We start from the raw sequence: 24,500 nt of genomic DNA, 5'->3' as shown, positions 1-24,500 counted from the left end.
TGTTAGTATGGGTGGACTGGGCCTCTTACACCATTTCTGTGAAGACTTTTGGAGGGTTTGGTGCTATTGCAGGAATGTCTTTCTGCATCTAACAAGCACTGTCAGTATAGATCTTAGGCAGCATAGCATATGAAACAATTTGTGTGTATGTGTGTCTGTGGTATGTGGCTCATTCACCTGCCCAGCCTGCACACCTGCCTTCCATCAACGCAACAGTACATCTAGTCCGGTTCTCCATCCAGTGCTTCCAGCAACACTGCTCTCTGGTTCCCCTGCCTGTCTGCCTGCCTCGCCCATCCTCTGCCAGCCACGCTCACTCCAGCTCTGCCATCCACCACCGCCTCCCTACTTTCTGCCTTGTCTGGCATTCTCATTCCCCTTTATTCCCAAAAGAAACCCCTTTTCCATACTAAATTCCATTGTCTGTGTCTGCCTTTGGGGCCATCTGTGCTGATCATAACAGAGAGGCAGAGACAATGAAAGTGAGAAGGAGTTGGTGTGAGGAAGACAGAGTGAGAAAGAGACACACATCCACAAGTCTTTTTACTCTCTCATTCCCAACAGTCAGAGGTGGAAAGTAACGAAATACATTTACTCAAGTTACTGTATTGAATACTTTTTTTGTGTATTTTGTATTTTTTAAGTACAATTTAAAATCGGTATTTTGTATTTTACTTGAGTACGTTTTGACTCAAGTATTGTACTTAGTTACTTTATAAATCCTATCCGTTACTGAGTAAAAATAACAATTCAACCTACAGGGGAAAAATACACGCCAGCACCATAGACAGTAAACCAATGGCCAGAACCAACAGTGACAAATGATGATGTGATTAGCACTGGTGCGTGAACATAGAGGGCACGTGTGGACAAGCTAGGTTAGTGGGCGCGAAGTTTGTAGTGCTAGAATGGAGGTCGACAAAGCAGGCACGGCCAGCGGCCAGCGGTCCAGAAGACCCGGACCTAGAAATAATAGATGAAGCTCAAGCTGAAACATCGAAGTCTGTAGAACTAGATGCAGAAAAAAATCCTTGGCCACATTTGGAAGATTTCTTTTTGTTCAAGCGTAGGAAAGGTAACAGCATCATCATGCAGTGCAAGATGTGCCTCCCAGCAGTGAAGTACCTGTCTGCTTTCAACAACTCCACTTCAAATCTGCAGAAGCATGTTTTGGTAAGTATTTCTGCTGTCTCATTAGTAGTTTTATTTAATATAGCCAACCCAGGCTCACCCCATTTCGTGGGCATTTTTATGCTAGCACCTGCAACCATTGACAGTAGAAGAAACCCACAGCTAGCCAGCACATTCTAATTAGCTGCTATGCTAACATAATCAAACGTGACACATCATTAAGTACCAAATGAACTCGCTCCAGCCGACAATCCGCATGTTTATCGTACTTCAAACAGATACAAAACGCGTAATGTATATTTGCAGTCTGTTTAAGTCTTTAGAACATTGGCTAAATTTGCATAACAGCTAGCCCCTGGTACTTGAGTGTGTAAAGGCTAGCTGTTAGTTGCTAGTAGTCTTGAGTGGACTCGGGGAAATTAGCCTTGGTTAAGAGGGTCCCACACCTTTGATGTCCTTGCAGGGGCACTTGACGACATACACTGTCAGTATAGAATTAGGGGCAAAGTGGTGAGAACCACAACAGATAGTGGCTCAAACTTCGTTAAAGCTTTTAGTGTCTTCGGAGAACAGAGCCAGTCTGAGGATGCAGAATCAGATGCTGAGTCGGACAGAGATTCAATTGATGATGAGCCCACAGCCAACTACCTGGACACATTCAGCATCCTGGAGCAAGATAATGGCCTGGAGTACCAACTTCCTACACACCAAAGGTGTGCATGCCATCTTCTCAACTTAGTTGCCATAACAGATGCTGAGATAGCAGAAAAGAAGATGGACACATACAAGAGACTATCACGTGCAGCCTTTGGGAAATGTCAAGCCATGTGGAACAATACAGGTCGTTCATACATGGCAGCAGAAGTTGTGGAAGATCATTGCCGACTCCAGCTCATCCGACCAAATCAAACGCGGTGGAATTCAACATTCATGGCTGTGGAGAGAATCATACGGATCATACAAGAGAAAGGGGAGGAGGCAATCAGGAATATTTGTGAAGAATTCAAATTGAAAACGTAAGTTTTAATTTGCACTTCAACAGTATGAAAGTGTGAATGTGTGTTTACATACTTGAAACTTAACTTTTCCTGCTTGATTTCCTAACAATTGTTTGTATTCTATTTATGCCAGGCTGACTCAAGCAGAAATTGCTTTCCTGACTGATTACTGCTCGGTGATGAAACCTCTGGTAAAGGCCTTGAACATACTTCAGTCAGAGACCAACACACACTTAGGGTGGCTTCTTCCAGTGATATGTCAGCTACAAGCAAAACTCAAAAGGCAGGAGACCTCATCCAAGATGTGTCTACCACTCATCAAAGCCATTCAGGATGGTGTCCAAAAGCGTTTTGGTGAGATGATGATGGACCCAGAACTGATTGCGGCAGCAATACTTCTACCGAAGTTCAAGACCACCTGGACAGAGAGGCCTGATGTCATAGAAACAGGTATGATTGCATCTTATAATAAACTGCTTTTCAACAGTTTATTGGAGATCTACTTTGTTTTATACTCAATACAATGCGGTCAGTGCTATAAGGCATTATGCATTATGGTGCACTCTTGGTAAATTAATCAAGTCTTAATTGTCAGAAATGTGTTGTTTGTCACTCGACAGGTCTGGCTTATGTCAGACAACACCTTGACCAGATGGCAGAGGTAGAAGTGGAGCAAGTTGGACAACATTCCTCAGATGAAGATGATTTCTTCTCCTCAATAAAGTCCAGAAGGTACAGGGGAGTTGGAAGGGTACCTAGCCTGTATCCCAAACGATATGGATCTGCTAAACTCCTTTCCAAATTTAAAAAAACTCTCTCTGAAACTCAACACTGGCCTGCCTGCTTCAGCTGCCTGCGAGCGGCTTTTCAGTTGTGCTGGATTACTGTTCACTGCAAAGCGAGCAAGGATGAGCTCAACTAACTTTGAAAATCAGCTGCTGCTTAAACTGAACAAGAAGTTTGTAGACTAGGTTATAGGTGATTTAGGGTGTCACAAAACTAGTGGCCTTGATTTGCAATATTCCTCTCTGGAATATTGCTGCTCTTTTATGTTAGTTCCTTTAATTTTGTAACACTTGTGAGCATCATCATGTGGACATTACTTTGTAGTTTGTACCTCTCTGAGAGAGAGAGACAGAGAGAGAAAGTAGGCGTGCACAAGCCTGTTTAATGTTTTTACCACTAAATGGATGAGCTCAATTAACTTTGAAAATCAGCAGCTGCTTAAACTGAACAAGAAGTTTGTAGACTAGGTTACAGGTGATTCAGGGTGTCACAAAACTAGCGGCCTTGATTTGCAGTATAACAGCTGTTGCTGTTGGTGTTGACATGTATGTTGTTGTAATTACACTTACATTTGTGTAGGTATTCTTTGTTGTTATCGCACTTACACACACATGCCCTCTATAGCGCTCTTGCAGCTGTGGAGATGGCATTACCACATTCTCATTCTTTGACGGTTAACAAACACACACACACACACACACACACACACAAGCATGTCTCCTCTGGAATATTGCTGCTCCTTTACGTCAGTTTGACTTTGTAGCAACACTTATGAGCGTCATCATGTGGGCATTACTTTGTACTTTTTACCTGTGTGTGTGTGAGAGAGAGAGAGGGTGAGAGGGAGAGAGAGGGAGAGTGTGTGCATGTGAGAGAGAGCGTGAGAGAGAGAAAACGTGAGAGTAAGCATGTTTAATGTTGTACCACTAAATGGATGAGCTCAACTAACTTGAAGATGCTACTTAAACTGAACAAGAAGTTCAGTTGTTGTGAAGTTATTGTTATTGCGCTTACATTTGTTACACTTGTTCTTTAATTTAAAACAAAATAGTTATGGATTTCTGACCCCTTGTCCTATTTTTACTACCCTCACACCCCACACAAAGAAAGTAACTAAGTAACTTTTACTTAAAGTACATTTCAAATGAACTACTTTTTACTTTTACTTGAGTACATTTTCAGATGAGTACTTTTACTTCTACTTGAGTAATATTTCATCAAAGTATTGGTACTTTTACTTGAGTACAATATTTTTGTACTTTTTCCACCTCTGCCAACAGTAATGCCCTCAACTATACCACACAGGAAAAACACTGTGTATAAATGAAAAAATCATCAGAGAGGATGTCTCAAAACTGAAAATTTGGCTCTGGGCCTCCTTTCTCACTTTCTGAGAAGCTTTCTAACCTATTCAACTGTCTCAACCTAATACAGCGATCCCATCAACTCGTTGTTTGTTTCAGCTATCATCGGGTTTTTGTGGCTACTGCCGATCATGGGTTTAGGTCAAACTATAATTCAACTTTGTATAGTTTGGACATTGGCACACAGAGCTATTCACTCAGCACATACATATACATACACACATTTATATATGCACATATGTATCTGCACACACACACACACACACACACACACACACACACACACAGACACACACACACACACAATATCTTTTGCATTCGCCTGCACACACACACACACACACACACAGCCAAACTTTTTTTTCCCACGTGTGTGTGTGTGTGTCTGTCTTTCACACATGCACAATTCGATGTCGTCCAGTCATATATTTCTCAAAAGGCTGTGTGTGGTTGTAGCTTTACAGCCTGGCCACTGCCACTCAGACACACATATGATTGGTATTAATTCATTCATTAGCTTAGCAGAGTGGCCCTGGCTGAAATCTTAATGAAGACATCTCCATCGGCTAGAGGGGTGGGGGGGGATTTCTTTTGGCTGACACACATGAAGACTAATCAGTTCCCTGTGACAGAGACGTTGGTTTTGATCGATGACGCCAGCATATGTACTGCATGCAGGATGCATATACACAATACATACATGCAACACTGGACATACATTGTGCGGGTCTCTAATGTAGATTACTATCCGTATAACCAGAGATGACATACCATTTGACTCTCTTAAAATGTTTTCTCCATTGCTCCCTCCCTCCCCTCATTTCCTCTTACACATGATCCCTCCCCTCCCTTTCACGGGGGCTGCTTTTCCTTTGCCCAACCCTATTTTTCACCCCTATTGCCCTTCTGCCTCTCTCTATCTCACCCATTTCCCTCTCTCATCCTTTCTTACTCTCAAAACACTGTCACAAATCAACCACACCACTAACTGATATGGCCATAACATTATTAACATTTCTGATTGCGTTCACACAAAATGCAAATGTAAAGCACATTTTTGCAACCCTGTAAACACAGACGTTATACAACTGACACAACAATCAATGAAGTAGGTCTTACTAATCAAAATGGATGATATTGTTTTTGAGCTGAATCCTATCACTCTCACATACATGTATACATACATACACTATGTACATTGCACAATTTCATGTGTCCATTGCTTTACATGCAAAATACTAAAAACAGCAATTGATACACTGACACTGTGATATGGATGAAATGTTGTGGTCAAACAGAGAGGAGAAACTGGATGACCAGTGAGATGTTTTGATCAAATTTGCAGTATAGTTGACATACTGTAATACTAAAAACTGAAAAAAATTTCAGTATTTTCTTTACAGGTTTTTACAATTGTTTTACGTAACACTAAAACTGGAACATGAGATACAATCACTAAAACCTGAAACTCATGCATCAAATTCCTAAACCAAGTCTGACAAAAATAAAATTTCTGCTTTTCATTCAGTTTGCAATTCTAAATCACACTTTTTGCAAACATTACACATAGTTTTATACATAAGACACACTATGTCCAAAAAGAACATATCTTGTATTCATTTTGAAAGCAATGCAATTCAAAATGTTACACTTATTTACCAATTGGCTACATCCAGTCCTCACATGTGCAAACACTTGTCTTCTGTTTTGGACAACAATGGAAGCTAATGGTGCTGCAAGAGAAAGAGAAAGAGGAGAATGAAAGGAGGAAGAGGAGGACAAGGACATGGAAGAGGTCAAGGAGGAGCAAGAAGAATGACCTCAGATGAGACCTGGGCCACTTTGGTTGTCAAGTGGTCAATCAAAGTTGTCATCAACCAGGATGGTGTCCGCCATTGTCATATCACCGTTTGTGCCTACAACACTGCCCATATCATTCCTGGACACAATAAGCAACATTCTCATGCCAGCAGACCAGAGGGGCACCTGACAGCAGCCCAGGTTTGCTGTCAGGCAAATTTGTGTGTACACACCCATGGAATTTTTTAGTCCTAAGATTATCTGACAGTCATCAGCAAAGCATCATGGTTATTTGCAATTCCTTCCTCTTAACATCTATTGTCTACCTCTTGCAACAAGCAATCATCCAGGCCTCCAGAGACATCAGTGTCAGCCAATCAGTGTCCAAATTCAGGGGTTACCCAGGTTCTACACTGGTCTCTGAGACAAACTTCATCGGACTGTTAGTGATCACGTGTTCTTGAATTTTTGAATGTCGCACCTCTCCCTTCCCCATTGGACATTGTGCATGTGATGTGCACGACGAGGCAGTACATGGTATGTTTCACAGTAGCTTTAGTGACAGCTGATGATTGCTTATAGCATGAAACAGGCTTGTACTGTCTCATAAAGAATTTACTTGACTCACTGGATTATTTTGCTCCTTATTTGTTGAGCACTTTCCCTACCATTGAATGTTTCTTTTAACAGTTTTATATACATACATACATACATACACGCACACACACGCATATACATACACACACACACACACATATATATATATACACACACGTATATACACACATATCTGCACAAACATGTATACACATATTCACGCCTATATAAAATCAGGTTTTATAGTTGATACACGGGTAAGCCATTTTGACCAGTTCTCATCAAAGAGATAAATTTGAGTTCTTAGTTTAAATGTAATTCTCTCCATTGTGAATATCTTGTACACTAAGTCAATCCACTCATTTATGGTTGGTGTATCTTTCCCAAGCCATTTTCTGGCCAAGGCCTTTTCTCAAGCCACTAACAACACCCTTAACAAGTATTGACCACTCTTTACACAGTGGAGCTCTTCCAGATCACCAAGGTACATGGTTTTAAAATTAAAATTGATCTTCATCTTAAAAACTGCCTCCAGGACACCATGGACATTTGTCCAAAATGGAGCCACAGAGGGACAACTCCAGAAAATGTGAAAGTGGTTTGCCAATGTACTTCCATGGGACCTCCAGCAAAGTTTGATTTGAGTAGTTAGTCTTTTGTGCTGGAGTATAGAAGAATCGAGTCACATTCTTCCAGCTGAATTCTCCCTCAGGAGGGAGAGCTTATTATTAATCATTGCTGTCTGCAGATCCTGCCCCAATCTTCCAGTGTTATTGTGAAATTACCCTCTGTTTCCCCATCTTGCTTTAATATTCAGGGTATGGTCTCCTTTTAAATTTTGAAGGGCAGAATATAATTTAGATATTATTTTTTGGTAAGTAGCATCTTTATAGGCTATTTGAAAAATATCAAGGATTTCCTTTCCCATTGTAGTGTCATCTTTTGGAAATGTCTTGCCAATAAAATCTCTGATTTGTAAGTACCTAAAGTGAGCCTGATTTTGCAGGTTAAAATTATTGTCCTTAAGGTCCTGGAAGCTCAAAACTGTACCTTGATTTAAGAGTGTTCAGTACACGGTAAGACAACTTCCAGTCCAGCTTCGAAACCTAGTGTCATATTTACTGGGCGTGAAGTTTGGATCATAGGCAAAACATTTGAAAATTTCCTTCCTGCCCTTCAATTTTTACCTTTTAATTATTTCAGTCCATATCTTTAGGGAACTAGTTATCCAAGGATTATTGGGGTCTGAAAGATGACTAATTAATGATGGATCCCCAACTAATGCGTTAACTGGTAGTCCCTACCCATTGAGCTTTCTATCTCTTTCCGTCTTCAATAAAAAAAATTTTTTGGCTGGGTTTACACCAGCCCACTAGTGACTGAATCTGAGCTGCTCTATAATAATCCCTCAGGCATGGAAGGGCTAATCCGCCTAATAATGGTGGGATAATAATTTATCCCACTCCAAGAAATACTATTCTGGTTTTTCAATAGGTACCGAATGGAATAAATATAAAAGTCTTGGTAAGATATTCATCTTTACTGAATCTGTACATGAACTGATATTTAGGTAAGGATTTAAATTCCATCTATTTATATTTGTTATAATTTCCTTTTTGAGAGGACTGTAATTAATTTCTTCTAATTTGGATAAGTCTATAGGCAAAAATATTCCAAGGTATTTTACAATTTTTTTAAATATCCCAGACCATTTGATAACTAGAACGAAGATACTGAGGGGGCTTATAGTTAAAATTAAGGACCTGGGTCTTTTGCTCATTTAGTTTATAGCCTGAGTATGACCTGTATTCATCCAGCACTGACATGAGCACAGGTAGAGAGTCTGTTGGACTTGAGAGATACACAAGAATACCGTCTGCAAATAAGGCCAGTTTTTGTTCCCCTGATGCCATTTTTATAACTTTAATCATGTTGTTCTGTCTAATCCATTGTGCCAGTGGTTCGATAAAAATTTTGAATAGAACTGGACTTGACGGGCAGCCCTGTCTTGTGGATCTCTCTAATAGAAAAGAATCACTAAGCTTGCCATTGATTTTTAGCTTGGCTGATGGCCTGCTATATAGGGCTTCTAATGTCTTAATAATTACTTGGTTAAAACCAAACTTCTCCATAACTTTAAATAGGAATTTCCATCTAACAGAATCAAAAGCCTTTTCGGCATCTTGTGACGACCCCTCCGCTCCACTAGGGGCGCCTGTGGTTTTGTGTTCTTCTTTGTCTTGCAGGATCTTGGTCAGGAGCAGAGGCTCGTCAATTTTTGCTCATGAGCTGAGTACTGACTACCACGTTTATTTCGTTGTTCTTATCGTTTTTTAAAAATAAATGTGCTTGGGCAAAATTGCAAACTCGTCTGGTCTCCCATCTTTGTCGCAGCCTACGAGCCGGGCTGTGACAATCTAAACGCATCAGCATAGCCTGTATTTTATTTTGGTTTATCCCTCCATCCATCCATTATCCTAACCGCTTATCCTGCTCTCAGGGTCGCGAGGATGTAATTTCTAAAGCTCTTCTAATGTTATCGTGAGACGTGTCAAAACAAATCCTGTCTAGTCCGTATTATTAATTTCGGGTAACATTTTTTCAAGTCGTTTGGTGATGACTGAGGTAAACAATATGTAATCAAGGTTTAGTACACTAATTGGTCTGTAGTTAGCACAATCCAATTTATCTTTACCTCCCTTAGGTATGACTAAGATAATCACTTCTTTCCATGAAGCCGGAGTTTCCCCATTTGTCAGAGCCCAGTTGATTTTTTAGTAGAATAGGTGTTAGAGCTTCTTTCATACTCTTGTGCCACTCCGAAGTGAATCCGTCCATGCCCAGGGATTTATTAGCTTTCAATCTGGCTATAGCCGAGTAAATTTCTTCTTTTGTTATCTGTGAGATTAGTGCTTTATTTTGATCTTCTGTAAGGGTTGGCAAATTTAACTATTTGAGTAGTGCCTCTATTTTCTGGTCATTATCGACCACAGGTTGTGAATATAATTTTTTGTAATATTCCTTAAAACAATCTCGAATTTCCCTCTTTTGTTGGTGAGTGTCCTTAGTTTTGGGGTCCTTTATCTTATATACCGTGTTATCTGCCTGTTGTTTTCAAAGTTTGTAGGCCAGTAATTTTGTATATTTGTTGCCACGTTCACAGTACTTTTGTCTAGTGAATATCATTTTCTTTTGGAATTCTTGTGTATATACATATATTACATTACATTACAGTCATTTAGCCGACGCTTTTATCCAAAGCGACTTACAGTAAGTGCATTTAATGTAGGAAATCAGGAGAACTACTAGTCATCAGGGGTCATAAGTGCATCTTTTCTCTAAACAAGGATCTAATAGCAAAACCAGTGCTAAAGTAAAAGTGCAAGAAATAGATTTTTTCTTTTAAATGAGTGAATACAATAAGTGCTAAGAGCAAGTAACAGGGTAGTAGTTCTTGAAGAGGTGAATTTTCAACCTGCGCCGAAAGATGGGCAGCAACTCCGCTGTCCTGACATCAGTGAGGAGTTCATTCCACCACTGTGGGGCCAGGACAGAAAAGAGCCACGACCGGGTCAATCGGCAGCAAGGGCCTCTGAGCGACGGGGCAACCAGGCGTCCCGAGGCAGCAGAGTGAAGTGGGTGTAGGCTTTGACCAAGGCCTGGAGATAGATGGGAGCTGTTCCTTTCACTGCCCTGTAGGCTAGCACCAGAGTCTTGGACTCTGGATGCGAGCAGCTACTGGGAGCCAGTGTAGGGACATGAGAAGGTGAGTTGTGTGGGAGAACAAGCGCCAGAGGTTTGATGGCCGACACCGGGGCGCCAGCAAGGAGGGAGTTGCCGTAGTCCAGCCAGGAGATGACCAGAGCCTGGATGAGCACCCGTGCCATCTCATCGGTGAGGAATGGGCGAATCCTCCCATATATCTTCAATCTGGTTTCTTTTTCTCATTAGTTCTTCTTTAATTTTGGGATCTATTGAGTTCTTATGTGCAGACTAGGTTTTTCAGTTCAACCTGAGGGGTGTTGAGTTTTTCTGCTCTTTGTTTCTTAAGAAAAAATGTTAATGCAATCACCTTCCCTCTCATTACTGCTTTACAGGTATCCCAGACCACAGGTGGAGACACCTCTCCATTATCATTATATTCTAAGTAATCTGATACTTCCTTTGCAAACTGTTCAATCCTATGTTTATTCAATATGCTAGAATTAAATCTCCACTGTGTAAGCTTCCTTGTATATGTTGTTGTTAAGGACAGGTACACTGGGCAGCGATCGGAGAGGTCCACTGTTCCAATATGACATTTTCGCACCCTGCTGCTATCCGTTCCAAATAATAAGAAATAATCGATTCTCGAGTATGTTGAATGTGAGGATGAAAAGAATGTATAGTCTCTAACTGATGGATTTAGGTGTCTCCAAACATCATTCAGTCCTATCTCTGATATTATTGAGTTTATTTTCTTTGTTTCTGGATGAGTCAAGGTGAGGAATCAGAGTGGTATTAAAATCACCACCACATATAAGAGTACTGTAAACGACTAATAAGACACGTTAGTCCCTAGCTAACGGATCTGACCCTTTAGCCGAGCGGTTAGTGGTGTCGCCTTGTGGTGCAGTACACCCCGTATCGAACCCCGCACCGGGCAAGAAAATAACCGGTTACATTGGTGGCAGCGGCGGGATCCGGAAGTGTGCAGATCCTCAGAAGTCTCTTCGGAGCGCGGGAATAACAAAGCGTGAGGGCGCGCTTCCGGGAGAGGGTGACGACTGTAAACTACTAATAATACACGTTAGCCCCTAGCTAACGGGTCTGACCCTTTAGCCGAGCGGTTAGTGGTGTCGCCTTGAGGTGCAATACACCCCATATCGAATCCCGCATCGGGCAAAAAAATAACCGATTACAGTACCTTGTGCTTCTATGGCAATCCTATCCAGTGTTTTTATATAAAAATCTTACTCTGAGCTGGAGGAAATATATACATTGTAGAAAGTAAACAAAATTCCATCAACTTTTCCCTTTATCAGTACGAATCTGCCTTGTCTGTCCTTGTTAGTAGATATATGTTCATATCGCACTCTTCTAGAGATCAATATAACTACCGCTCTTGTATGTTTTGATCCATTTAAGGAGGAAATACATATTTAAAGCCTTGTCTTTTGAATTTTTCATGTTCTATCCCTGTCATGTGAGTTTCCTGCAGGAATGCAATATCTATGTTTTCGCTTTTTAATTTTGTAAGATTTTTGGTCTCTTTGACTGGGGCTGAGAAGCCCATTGTAGCGGCCCTTGGCATCAATAAACACAGCGTTGAGTTCGACTGGTATGATTTTATTCCTCCAGAGTACCGTGAAACTATAAAAACACATAACACAGTATCACAATAACATCAAATAAGCACAAAGACTCACACATTTGTCACATTAGCTTAAAAAAATACACACACACCGTTATAACGACTTGGCCGACACACATTACACAAAGCAATTCAATACAAAAGAAAACAAAGAAAACACGCCACTAATACAATGCCACATACCTCTCTCCGCCTGCCAAGGGTGCAAACTGGATGTTACGGACTGGATGTTTACAGGCTTCATTCAAGCAACGGCGACAGGTACCCGACTTCGGGCCAAACCGCACTTGGTAACAGTTGGTAACAAAATGAAACAAATAACAAATGAAAACACGCTCATATAAAGGTTGTGCTTACATCAATGACTTAAAAACAGCACAAGAAACAATTAATTACTTTGGGTTCATCTGCTCTCTTCCTAACATGCTCGGTGCATGACTGACAAGCGGCGCGTAGCAAACTGGCGTGTGACGTCACTATTTACATTTTCGTTTAACCCTTTCCGGCGTGCGCCAAACCCCGCACCATGAATAGGACATAACAAATTTGGAGAAGGCTGGCCACTTACACTCCCACCAAATCATGTTGCGATTAACAACTTAAACCAAACAAAACGAAAATTACACACATGATTTCAAATTTGCCCACAACTCTGTTGGTCATCAACGTAACCAGTTAAATCATTATATCATGTCTGATCTGAGTGTTTCTTTTCAAACACATTAGATAGATTAATCACTTTCAAATAAAAGGACTAGCTTTTGAATGGGTCGTTCGATGATTGAGGGTTTTGAAGGACAGTTATTTGTTGCCGCCTTGCGCTCTCCAACTTGAACCTTGACCCGGCGAACCAATCTATCAGGCCCTTCTGTGGTTTCAACCACTCGACCCAAGTGCCACTGACTTCTTGGAAGAGTATCCTCCTTGATAATGACAATGTCATTCACCTTCACGTTGCGCCGAGGCACATGCCACTTTTGTCTTAAAGCGAGGTTCAGGAGGTATTCCTTCTTCCATCTGCTCCAGAACTGTTCGGTTAAGTACTGTACTCGATGCCATCTTTTCCTGGCGTACAGATCTTCCTTTACGAAGTTTCCAGGAGGTGGAAAAGTGATCTTGGACTTCATCAAGATGAGATGGTTTGGGGTTAAAGGCTCGAGTGACTTTGGATCATTGGTTCCATCAACATTGAGAGGACGGCTGTTTACAATAGACAGTGCTTCATAAAACAAGGTTCTGAGCGATGCATCACAAAGTCTTCCTGGACACTGGGCAATAGTAACATTCAGGACATTGCGAATGGTGCATATTTGCCGCTCCCAAATGCCACCTGTATGACTCACTGAATGAGCATTAAACTTAAACTCGCACTGCTTGTCTGCCAGGAAGGCCTCAGGTGCTCTGATGTCACATTGGTTAAGAGCCTCTTTGAACTCATTGCTGGCACCAACAAAGTTCGCGCCTTGATCACAGCAAAGTTGAGATACTGCTCCTCTCAGGCTAATAAAGCACCCTAAGGTGTTGATAAAGGCATCAGTGGACAAGTCATCGAGCATCTTGATATGGACAGCTCGGGAAGACAGACATGTGATGATCAGCCCGTATCTCTTGATCTCCTTACGACCATTCTTCACAACAAAAGGACCAAAACAATCCATTCCACAGAATGTAAACAGAGCTGAGAATTCACAGCGTTCTTCGGGGAGACTGGACATTTTTGTTCTTCCGCTGGTCTTCTTTGCTTACGGCACTGCACACACTTGTAGATCAACTTGGCAACTGTTTTGCTCCCACCCATTACCCACAACCCGTTGACTCTGAGCTCCATCAGGGTTTGATTTCGACCTTGGTGGCCGACTTGACTGTGGAAGTGGGACAAGATCAACTTGGTGATGTGGCTGTCTTTAAGGAGAATAATGGGGTGCTTTTGCTCTTCACTGATGGTTGATCCTTTAAGCCTTCCACCAACACAAAGGAGCCCTCCCTCCAGGATGGGATCGAGAGTAAAAAGAGGACTTGACTTTGGAAGACTGGCTCCCTGGGGCTTTCCTTGAAGAACCTTTAGCTCATTTGGAAAGGCCTGCTGTTGCAGTAGCTTAAAAACGTCCTCAGCAGCTCTGTTATGTTCCGCTGCATTCACAAGGTCAACATACTTGAGCTTTGACCCGAGTCTCTTTATTCTTGCGATCACCTTAATGAGTGTAGTCCAGGTAGAGAACCTCTCCAGTCGACTCAGAATGTCTGCATGTTCACTGACGTTTATTGCAGACACATGAACTGACTTTAACTCAGGGTCACCAACAAGAAGCTCAGTAGGGGGTTTGGGCGTTGGGAGCACTTCCAGTTCCCATAGAAACTTAGGACCAGATAACTAGCCAGCTGAAGGGATGTCTGCAGCACGAAGACCCCTAGAGGAAAGATCAGCAGGGTTTTGTGTTGTGTCGACATAATGCCAGTTATTTGGATCAGTTTTTTCTCTGATAAGTTAAACTGGATTTGCCACAAACACATGGAACCTTCGTGCCTAATTATTTTTGTAAGCCAACACAACTTGTGAGTCAGTCCAGAACCATTCTTTGTCTATTTTCACCTGAAGTTCTTCCTTTAACATGGCACTCATGATGTTACTGCAGCTGAGAGTTCCAATCTCGGGATGCATGTGATTATTGTATTTAGAAATCACGTCAGGACACAGCGCTGTCGCTCGACACAACCTCTCCGTGGCATTCTTTATTTAGACTGACACAGCATCAAAGGCAGACCCGATCAAACAACCCAGAGCCCGCAGGCATCACCAATCGATCCCAGCACAATAGAACAGCACCAAATCAAATGCAGCACTGTCGATGTGTGCATACATAACATTTCTCTCCCCCCCCCCCCCCGGCAGGATTTCAAACATGAAAGGTTGACACAAAGTCCTCTAGGTGGCCAGGGCGTAAACGTGTGCGAACAGGTCGCGGAGCGGCCTGAGGCTGGGCAGGCCGAGGTGGGGAGGGAGAAGGCAGGGGAAGCTGAGGCCCAGAAATGTCTGGGGCCTGTGTAGGAGCTGCATGAAGCCCCGGGGCGTCTCGCCATGCTGAGGGAATGGCTATGGTTGTGTCACCAGCTGTGTGTGGCGGAGCTGACACCTTCCGTAGACGACTGGAGTGCCACTGAGTGCCATCGCTGAGGAGGTAAGTGGCTGGGCCCAGCTGACGGGTGACTTGGAGAGGAGAGGACCAGTATGAAGCCATTTTATTGTCCCTGTGGGGCCTGCGGACCCTGACCCAGTCTGACACATTGATGTCTGGCACCCTGGTTCGTTTTGACTGGTCAAACCGTTGCTTCATCCGCGTCTGCTGACGAGTGACTGAGGCTCTGACCCCAGAGGGAGGTGCCTGAGGTGTGGAGGGGCGGAGCCTGTCAAGGGGCATGCACAGTTCCCGGCCTAGCATGAGAGAGGCTGGGGAGACGCCTGTGGTCGAGTGCTGTGTGGCCCGATAGTGCAGCAGAGTGTGACGGATGGCCTGCGTGAAAGAGCACCCCTGGGCCATGTGTGCTCTGAGGCCGTTCTTCAGTGACTGGTGAAAACGTTCAACGCCGCCATTGGCCTTGGGGTGGTAGTACGCAGTGCGTATATGACGGATGCCCTTGCTTTCGAGATAAGCAGTGAACTCAGCAGAGACCAGCTGAGGGCCGTTGTCAGTGGTGATGGCCTTTGGGAGGCCCCAGCGAGAGAAAAGAGAGTCCAGGAAGTCGATGATGATCTGTGAGGTCACAGTGCCGGAAGTGGTGAGTTCAGGCCATTTTGAGTGTAGATCGTAGGCGACCACCATGAAGCGTTGGTGGTGGGGAACTCCATGGATCTCACCACAAATGTCCAACTGCAGGTGTTCCCAGGGCTGAGAGGGCCAGGCGAGAGGTTGCAGGGGTGGGGGAGCCTGGTGGCCAGTCTTGCCACTCACAAGGCAGGCAGAACAGTCCTTCACCAGAGCCTCAATATCTCTGTCTATCCCCGGCCACCACACCAGGTCTCGGTAGCGCTGTTTCAGTTTCACAATGCCCAGGTGGCCTTCATGCGCCGTATTCAAAACACGTGCACGGAGAGCAGCTGGGACCACTGTGCAAAACCCACGTGCCACGCAGGTGTCGTTCCAGCAGGAGAGCTCCTGTCTGACTCGGGCGAACGCAGCCAGCTCCTCTGGGACCTTGTGAGGCCAGCCGTTCTGGATGTAGGTGCGGAGCTGGGAGAGGACAGGGTCCTGTTCGGAGGCTGCCCTCAGCTCCTGCAGAGAGACAGTGGCCTGGAGGGGTGTGTGTAGCATTTGGACAATGTCCTTTTCCACACAGTCAGTGTCCGTCTGTGGAGCTGGGGTGGAGACAGAGCGAGAGAGCAGGTCGGCGACAACATTGTCTCTGCCTGGGGTGAACTGCAGGCTGAAGTTGTACTGGCGGAGGCGGTCAGACCAGCGGTGCAGCCTCAGGGGTTTGTGGCCTGTCCCAGATGTGGACAGCAGCGCTGTCAGGGCCTGGTGATCTGTCCTGAGGGTGAAGGAGCGGCCATAGAGGTAGAGGTGCCACCTTTCCCAAGCCCAGATACAGGCTAACGCCTCACGCTCACCCACGGAGTACCGCTGCTCGGTCAGGTTGAGGGCACGGGAGGCGAAGGCAATGGGCTTCTCCACACCGTTCTGGGTTTGAGACAGCACGGCCCCTATCGCTGTGGCTGATGCGTCACAGGTCACAAAGGTGGAGCTGGAGATGTCGAAGTGAGCCAACACTGGTGGTGAAGTCAGTTGAGTCTTGAGATCACGCACAGCGTCACTGCATGCCTTTGACCACACCCATGGCTCGTCCTTACGCAGCAGCTGGCGCAGGGGGGCTGTGGTCGCAGAGTACTGGGGAAGAAACCTCAGGTAGTAACTTGTCATACCCAGGAAGGAGGCGACCTGGGCGGCCGAGCTGGGCTCAGGGATGGCCTGAATGGCGTCCACGTTGGATTGTAGTGGAGTTACACCGCTCGCTGACAGCCGGAACCCCACGAAGTCGATGGCTGGCACAGAGAGGACACATTTCTCAGCATTGAGAGTTAGCTTGTGCTTGGACAGGGCTGCGAAGACCATGTTAAGGTGCTTGTCGTGGATTTCACTGGTGGGCCCGTGTACCACTATATCGTCCAGATAAATGGCCACGCCCAGTATGCCAGCCAGTACGGAGACCATGATTTTCTGGAAGCAGCTAGGGGCGGAGCTGAGATCGAAAGGCATCCTGGTGTAGCGAAACACTCCTGCATGTGTCACAAAGGCTGTGAGGTTTCGGCTGCTGGGGTGGAGGGGCACCTGTAAGTACCCCTGTCTGAGGTTGAGCTTGGAGAACACCTCAGAGCCATAGAACTGAGCAGTGAGTTCTTCTGAGGTGGGCAGTGGATACTTATCAGGGACCACTGCCTTATTTACTGCACGTAGATCGACGCAGACACGCAGGCCCCCCGACTTCTTCTTAGCCACCACGAGGTTTGAGACCCAAGGTGACGCGTCCACCGGTTCAATGATGCCAGCTTCCAGCAGTTGTTGCAGCTCGGCGGAGACCCCATCACGGAGAGCCAACGGGATGCGGTGCAGTGGTTGGATGACAGATTTCACAGCAGGGTTGAGGAGAGGTTGATGGGTGAAGGCGGAGAGGCAGCCCAGCCCCATAAACAGCAATGGCCACTTCTGCTGCCAAGGTGTGGCGACAGTCAGGATTGCTGCCCCCCTTGTGTCTAAGAGGGAGAACCCCAGAGCGGAGAACAGGTCCAGGCCCATCAGGTTGGCCCCACGGCGTGCCACATGAAAAACTGCATTGGGCACCAGCTTGGTTCCATAGCGGACAGTCACTTGGAGAGAGCCAACCAGATCGATTTTGGAGTCACCATACCCACAGAGGACAGCTGAGGGTGCGGACAGTGGCAGTGAACCGAAAAATTGACTGTAGGTATCAACATTCAGGAGAGACACACTTGCACCGGTGTCCAACAGCAGGGGGATGCACACATCATTAATGTTGACTGTGCATGATTTGGATGACACTGGCCCAGAGCTCACCTTGTGAATGACGGCGGTTGAAGACTGGGGGGTGTGGCCCTCTGACCCAGCCGGGGAAGATCGACAGACGTTGGCAAAGTGATTGTGCTTACCGCAGCTACGGCATGTCTGGCCACGGGCAGGGCAGTTCTGAGCCCTTGAAACATGAGACCGAGACCCACAGTTACCACAGGACTGTTGAGGGCGGGGTCGTTGCAGTTGCAAGACGTCCCCAGTGGAGTCGGCGCCCGCCTCGCTCTGGTTGGGTTGCGTCCCGAGGGGCAGCCGTGAGTAGAGGGAGGAGTCGTTGGCAGCTTGACTGGAGGTGGCCACTTGCTGTGTATTTAGCATAGCAGCACACTCAGCTGCTCCCTCAACCTGTAGTGCGATGGTAATTGCTGTGGACAGCAGCAGATCGTCTTTTTCCAGCAGGAGAGTCTCACGCACCTTTGCGTTGTTGGTGTGTTCGATTAGCTGGTCGCGAACCATCTCGTCCTGAAGCGCGCCAAACTTGCATGAGCTAGCTAGCCCTCGCAAATTAGCTACGTACTGCCGCACAGACTCACCAGGCAGTTGGTGTCGCTGACGGAATATAAATCGCCGAAGGAGGGCACTCTGTGGAGCAGCGAAATGGGTGCTCATAAGTCCCACAGCTTCGGCAAAGCTTGTGACGTTCCCCAGAGACCCGAGCACACGATGACCCTCTGCTCCCAAGCAGTGTAGCAACAGAGCCGTCTTCCTAGCCTGGCTCACGTCGTCGAGCCCTGAGGCGATGATGTAATTTTCAAAACTATGTAGCCAGCGAGTCCATGGTAATGCCAGGAAGGGGGCAGGTGGTGGGAGAGAGATATCAGCCATCCTCGTCGCCAATATTGTATTTAGAAATCACGTCAGGACACAGAGCTGTTGCTCGACACAACCTCTCCGTGGCATTCTTTATTTAGACCAGCGGTCGGGAACCTATGGCTCGCGAGCCATATATGGCTCTTCCGGTGACGGCATATGGCTCCCAGACAATTTTGAGTTGAAAAAAAATCAGTTTGGAACTGATTTTAAAATACTTGTGATATTTCTTAATAATACTGTGTCATTTTAAAGTAAACAGAAATTCGTTTTGAAGATAAATTTCACGGGTCACGGGTCACCCGTGGGTCGGGTCGGGAACCAATGGCTCGCGAGCATGTCCGGGTCATTGTAAAGGTGAAGAAATTAATTTTATCAGATAGCCAACTAGTTTATCCGCTTCAACCCTTGTAACGGAGAAGATGGCGAAAAGAAAAAAGACGATGATTACCGTGCATTCCAGGCTGCGTGGACAGAGGAATTTGCATTTGTGGAGAGAGCAGGATCTGCGGTATGTCTAATATGCAATCATAAAATTGCATCGATGAAACGGTCAAATATAAAGCGGCACTTCGATACGCACCATGCTTCATTTGCATGGAAATATCCAGCGGGGGACAGCAGGAAAAGGGCATGCGAGGAGCTACAGCGGAGAGTGCAGACGAGTCAGCAGCAACTACGTGTGTGGACCAAGCAAGGTGACGGGAATTCCGCTAGCTTTGCGGGGGCTTTGGCAATAGTAAGGAATGGAAAGTCATTCACAGATGGCGAGTATGCCAAAACACTCATGCTTGATGTGGCCAATGAACTGTTTGATGACTTCCCAAATAAAGACGAGATAATCAAACGAATAAAAGACATGCCCCTGTCAGCAAGAACTGTGCACGATCGTAGCATCATGCTGGCAAATCAAGTCGAGGAAACACAAATTAAGGACATAAACGCCGGGACATACTTTTCTCTCGCGTTAGATGAGTCAACAGACGTTAGCCATCTATCTCAGTGCAGTATCATTGCCAGGTATGCTACAGGTGACACACTGCGTGAGGAAAGCTTGGCTGTTTTGCCAATGAAAGGGACAACAAGAGGAGAGGATTTATTCACGTCTTTCATGGAGTTTGCTAAAGAAAAAAAACTACCGATGGATAAACTTATTTCTGTCTGTACTGATGGTGCACCCTGTATGTTGGGGAAGAACAAAGGATTTGTAGCGCTTCTCCGTGAACATGAAAAGAGAGCCATCCTAAGTTTTCATTGCATCCTGCACCAGGAGGCGCTTTGCGCTCAGACGTGTGGCCAGGAGCTTGGTGAGGTGATGTCGCTGGTCATTCGAGTGGTCAACTTTATTGTTGCCCGAGCTTTAAATGATCGGCAGTTTAAAGCTCTGTTAGAAGAAGTTGGGAATCATTATCCCGGTCTGCTTTTACACAGCAACGTGCGTTGGTTGTCAAGGGGGAAGGTGCTCAGCCGTTTTGCAGCTTGCCTGAGTGAAATCCGGACTTTTCTTGAAATGAAAGGCGTCAAGCATCCTGAGATAGACAACACTGACTGGCTCCTGCAGTTTCACTATCTCGTGGACATAACTGGCCATCTGAACCAGCTCAATGTGAAAATGCAAGGTATTGGAAATACAATCTCATCCCTTCAACAAGCAGTGTTTGCATTTGAAAGCAAGCTGGAAGTCTTTCTCAGGGACATTGAAACAGGTCGTCTTCTGCACTTTGAAAGACTGCAACAATTTAGAGATGCATGCTTAGCAAGTGACTCCACTCAACATCTGGATCTCCAGCAGCTAGCTGGCTTTACGTCCAATCTCCTGCAGTCATTCAAAGCACGTTTTGGAGAATTTCGTGCGCGCGCTGGTCTTTTCAAGTTCATCACTCATCCACATGAGTGTGCAGTGGACAAAATCGACCTGACATGCATCCCCGGGGTCTCTATCGGAGACTTTGAGCTGGAAGTTGCTGACCTGAAGGCATCGGACATGTGGATGAGTAAGTTCAAGTCACTTAATGGAGAGTTGGAAAGTCTTGCGCGACAGCGAGCAGAGCTGGCGAGGGAACACAAGTGGACAGAAATGAAAAATCTTCAACCTGAAGACCAGCTGATTCTTAAAACTTGGAACGAGCTTCCTGTGACATACCACACAATGCAGCGTGTGAGTATTGCCGTATTGACCATGTTTGGCTCTACATATGCATGTGAGCAGTCATTCTCGCATATGAGCAACATTAAGACCAACCTACGCTCACGTTTAACTGATGGAAGCCTCAACGCCTGCATGAAGCTCAACCTCACCACGTATGAACCAGACTACAAGGCCATCAGCAAAACCATGCAGCACCAGAAGTTGCATTAAAAGTAAGACATATTTAATTTATTATACGTTAAAAATACTATATGGCTCTCAATGAAATATATTTAGAAATATTTGGCTTTTATGGCTCTCCCAGTCAAAAAGGTTCCTGACCCCTGATTTAGACTGACACAGCATCAAAGGCAGACCCGATCGTACAACCCAGAGCCCGCAGGCATCACCAATCGATCCCAGCACAATAGAACAGCACCAAATCAAATGCAGCACTGTCGATGTGTGCAGACATAACAATACACCCCATGATGAGGGATATACCAGATACTTTCTCCCTCTGAAGCTGCAGGGGCTCGCTCTGCATCACCTTTGCTGATCATCTCTTCCATGAAGGCAGTATATTGGTCATGATATTGTTTATTTGCAGATAACTTCCTTTTCAGGTGTTGCAGCCGAACAGTAGCTAGGCTTTTGTTGTTTGGCAGTGATGGTGGGGTGTCATTTTTAAAGGGGACGGGCATCTGATATTGTCCATCTTCTTCTTGTTTGATATTATCACTCAGAAACTGTATGAAGCGGACATCATCTTGAGACACATACTTGTCTTCGTAGTTCCTTTCATTGAAATCTGACTCCAAAACCTTCAACACATCTGTAGCAGCAGGCACAGGTAACTCTTTAACTGCAACACGATGCACAAAACTATGGCTACTCTGCCTATCCAAGTGAGGGTTGGCTGACCCTATAATGCTCCAGCCGAGTGCAGTTCCTCCGCCTCGGTAATAGCCTTGCCTTGAGTTCGGAGTGTCGCCCCGACTTCGGATAGCTGCTGGTTAAACTCTTGTTTTAGCGTTGCCAACTCTTCCTTAAAGTCTTTCCTTAACACCCTTTTAAGCCCCGAAATAGCCGTGTACATATTATTAAAGTCGCGAATGTCTTTAGAGATAGACGACATTTCACGGAGCAGCACAAACATCCCCATGCTGAGTAGCGTCTTCTCTACTTGCTAGCAAGACGCCATTTTCCTCGTCGGAGGGCTCAATTTGACTTGTTCATGTAATATTTGCTAGTAATATTTGATTTGCTAATGTCCCTTACGGCTTTCCGTAGCGCCACAACAAAGTCACGTGATGTACGTAACAACGTCAGTCGGAATCCGGTCGGTGAATAAACACCCAGCACGAGAGAAGTCGTCCTTGCTTTATTAATGTTATAAGTTAACATAGCCAGAGGGCACAGATCATTACATGGTGTCAGAGTAGCGGAGTTTAAATACCCAATATGGATTCGTACGGCGTTCCAGCTCCACGGATGGACTGGGAATCGGCGAACTTACCTGAAGCATGGAGACGATTTCGACAAACAACGGAGCTAATGTTCACGGCCCCCCTGCGCGGGAAGAATGAAGAGGAGAAATGCAGCTACCTCCTGCTCTGGATAGGGGAAAAAGGGCGCGATGTGCACAACACTTGGACACTCAGCGGAGAACAAGCCAAGAAGCTAGAAACGTACTACGATAAGTACACTGAGTACATCACCCCCAAAGCAAACCCGATTTATGCCAGATATAAATTTCATGAAAAGATGCAGGGAGAGAGTGAATCCTTCGAACGATTTGTAACTGAGCTAAAGCTCCTAGTCAAAGACTGTGGCTACCCAAATGCCGACGAGATGGTCAGGGACCGCATCGTGTTTGCCACTAACTCACCCAGAGTGAGAGAAAAGCTACTTAGCCAGGGAGCTGAGCTAACGCTAGAGAAAGCCATAGATGTAGCCCGCTCACACGAGCTAGCAAAGCAACAGCTAACGTTTATGGGCCAGGGCAGCACACATGAAACGGTGCACGCAATAGGCAGAAAGACTTACAAACCGAACGCACCCAAAGCAGCTAACGCTAACTTCAGACAAAGGGACGTTAGCACCGCCGCCAGGGCGTGTAGCTATTGTGGAGGGCTACACGGCGCTAAAGCCACTTGCCCAGCTAAGGGTAAACAATGCATTAAATGCAAGAAGCTCAATCATTTTGCTAAAGTATGCAAGTCTAGCTCCCAGGGACAGACAAAGTACTACCGCGGCACAGTACATGCCGTCGGAGAGAACCCAGAAGAGTACACCACTGACAGAGAGCAGGAAGAACTGTACTTCGACAACATTACAGTGGAGAGCACCGCTGTGGGAGAACAGACAGAGCTGTACATAGACTGCATCTCAATAGAGAACAACGGAAAAAGCAACGAGCAGGCTTACGTAGAGGTTGGAATTGGCACACCTCCACAGAAGGTAAAGTTTAAACTAGACACTGGGGCACAGGCCAATACTATTCCCACCAACCTGTTCCAGGCGCTGTTCAAAAATGTGACACTGAAACCAGCAATACACAGACTCACTGAATATGGAGGAGGCGCGCTGAGCGTGAAAGGCACATGCAAACTCAAATGTAAGTACAGAGACAATGCAATGATGCTGGACTTTTACGTCATTGACACAAACGCCCCACCAGTCATGGCAATGAAAACATGCCGTGACCTAAACTTGGTAAAAATAGTGATGGCTGTGAGCGAGGAAAACAATGTCACATCACAGAGCATAATGGATGAGTATGCAGATGTTTTCCAGGGAATAGGAGAGTTCCCAGGCGAGTGCACCTTCCGCGTCACACCAGATGCAACGCCGGTCGTCTGCCCGCCACGCAGAATCCCCATCGCCCTACGCAGCAAACTGAGGGACGAGCTTGACAGCATGGAGAAAGGCGGCATAATCTGTAAGGTAACAGAACCCACAGAATGGGTGAACGCACTCGTCATTGTTGAGAAGCCAAAGACAGGCAAACTTAGAGTGTGTTTAGACCCCAGAGCTCTTAACAAAGTGATACAACGACCTCACTACCCCCTCCCCACGCTGGAGGACGCCACCACAAAGCTTGCTGGAGCTGAGTACTTTAGCGTGTTAGACGCGCGGTCAGGCTATTGGGCCATCAAACTGAGCACTGAATCCTCAATGTTGACGACATTTAACACAGTGTTTGGCAGGTATCGTTTCCTCAGACTGCCATTCGGAATCGTGTCCGCTCAAGACGAGTTCCAGAGACGCGTGGATGAAACATATGAAGGATTGGACGGTGTGACGGCCATAGTGGACGATATACTAGTGTTCGGCAAGACTAAAGAGGAACATGACCAGCGTCTCAGAGCGATGCTGAAGCGCACAAGGGAGCGAGGGGTGAGGCTCAACCCCGACAAGTGTCACATATGCGTGTCCGAGGTAAGCTACTTC

General features: G+C 45.6%; 1 protein-coding gene across 1 annotated transcript; it reads left to right on the top strand.

Annotated features, from left to right (window-relative positions):
• Positions 1–957: 957 nt before the first annotated feature.
• On the top strand, positions 958–3,130 carry LOC130113452 (uncharacterized). Its single transcript, XM_056281062.1, has 4 exons — positions 958–1,173; positions 1,705–2,147; positions 2,263–2,579; positions 2,750–3,130. The coding sequence occupies exons 1-4, from the start codon at positions 1,090–1,092 to the stop codon at positions 3,049–3,051; spliced, it is 1,146 nt and encodes a 381-aa protein (XP_056137037.1). The 5' UTR covers positions 958–1,089; the 3' UTR covers positions 3,052–3,130.
• The last annotated feature ends 21,370 nt before the right edge of the window (positions 3,131–24,500 follow it).

Source organism: Lampris incognitus, chromosome 5 (genome assembly GCF_029633865.1).
Source record: "Lampris incognitus isolate fLamInc1 chromosome 5, fLamInc1.hap2, whole genome shotgun sequence".
In the NCBI taxonomy this organism is placed as follows: Eukaryota; Metazoa; Chordata; class Actinopteri; order Lampriformes; family Lampridae; genus Lampris; species Lampris incognitus.
This window is presented reverse-complemented; position numbering and strand designations above follow the sequence as displayed.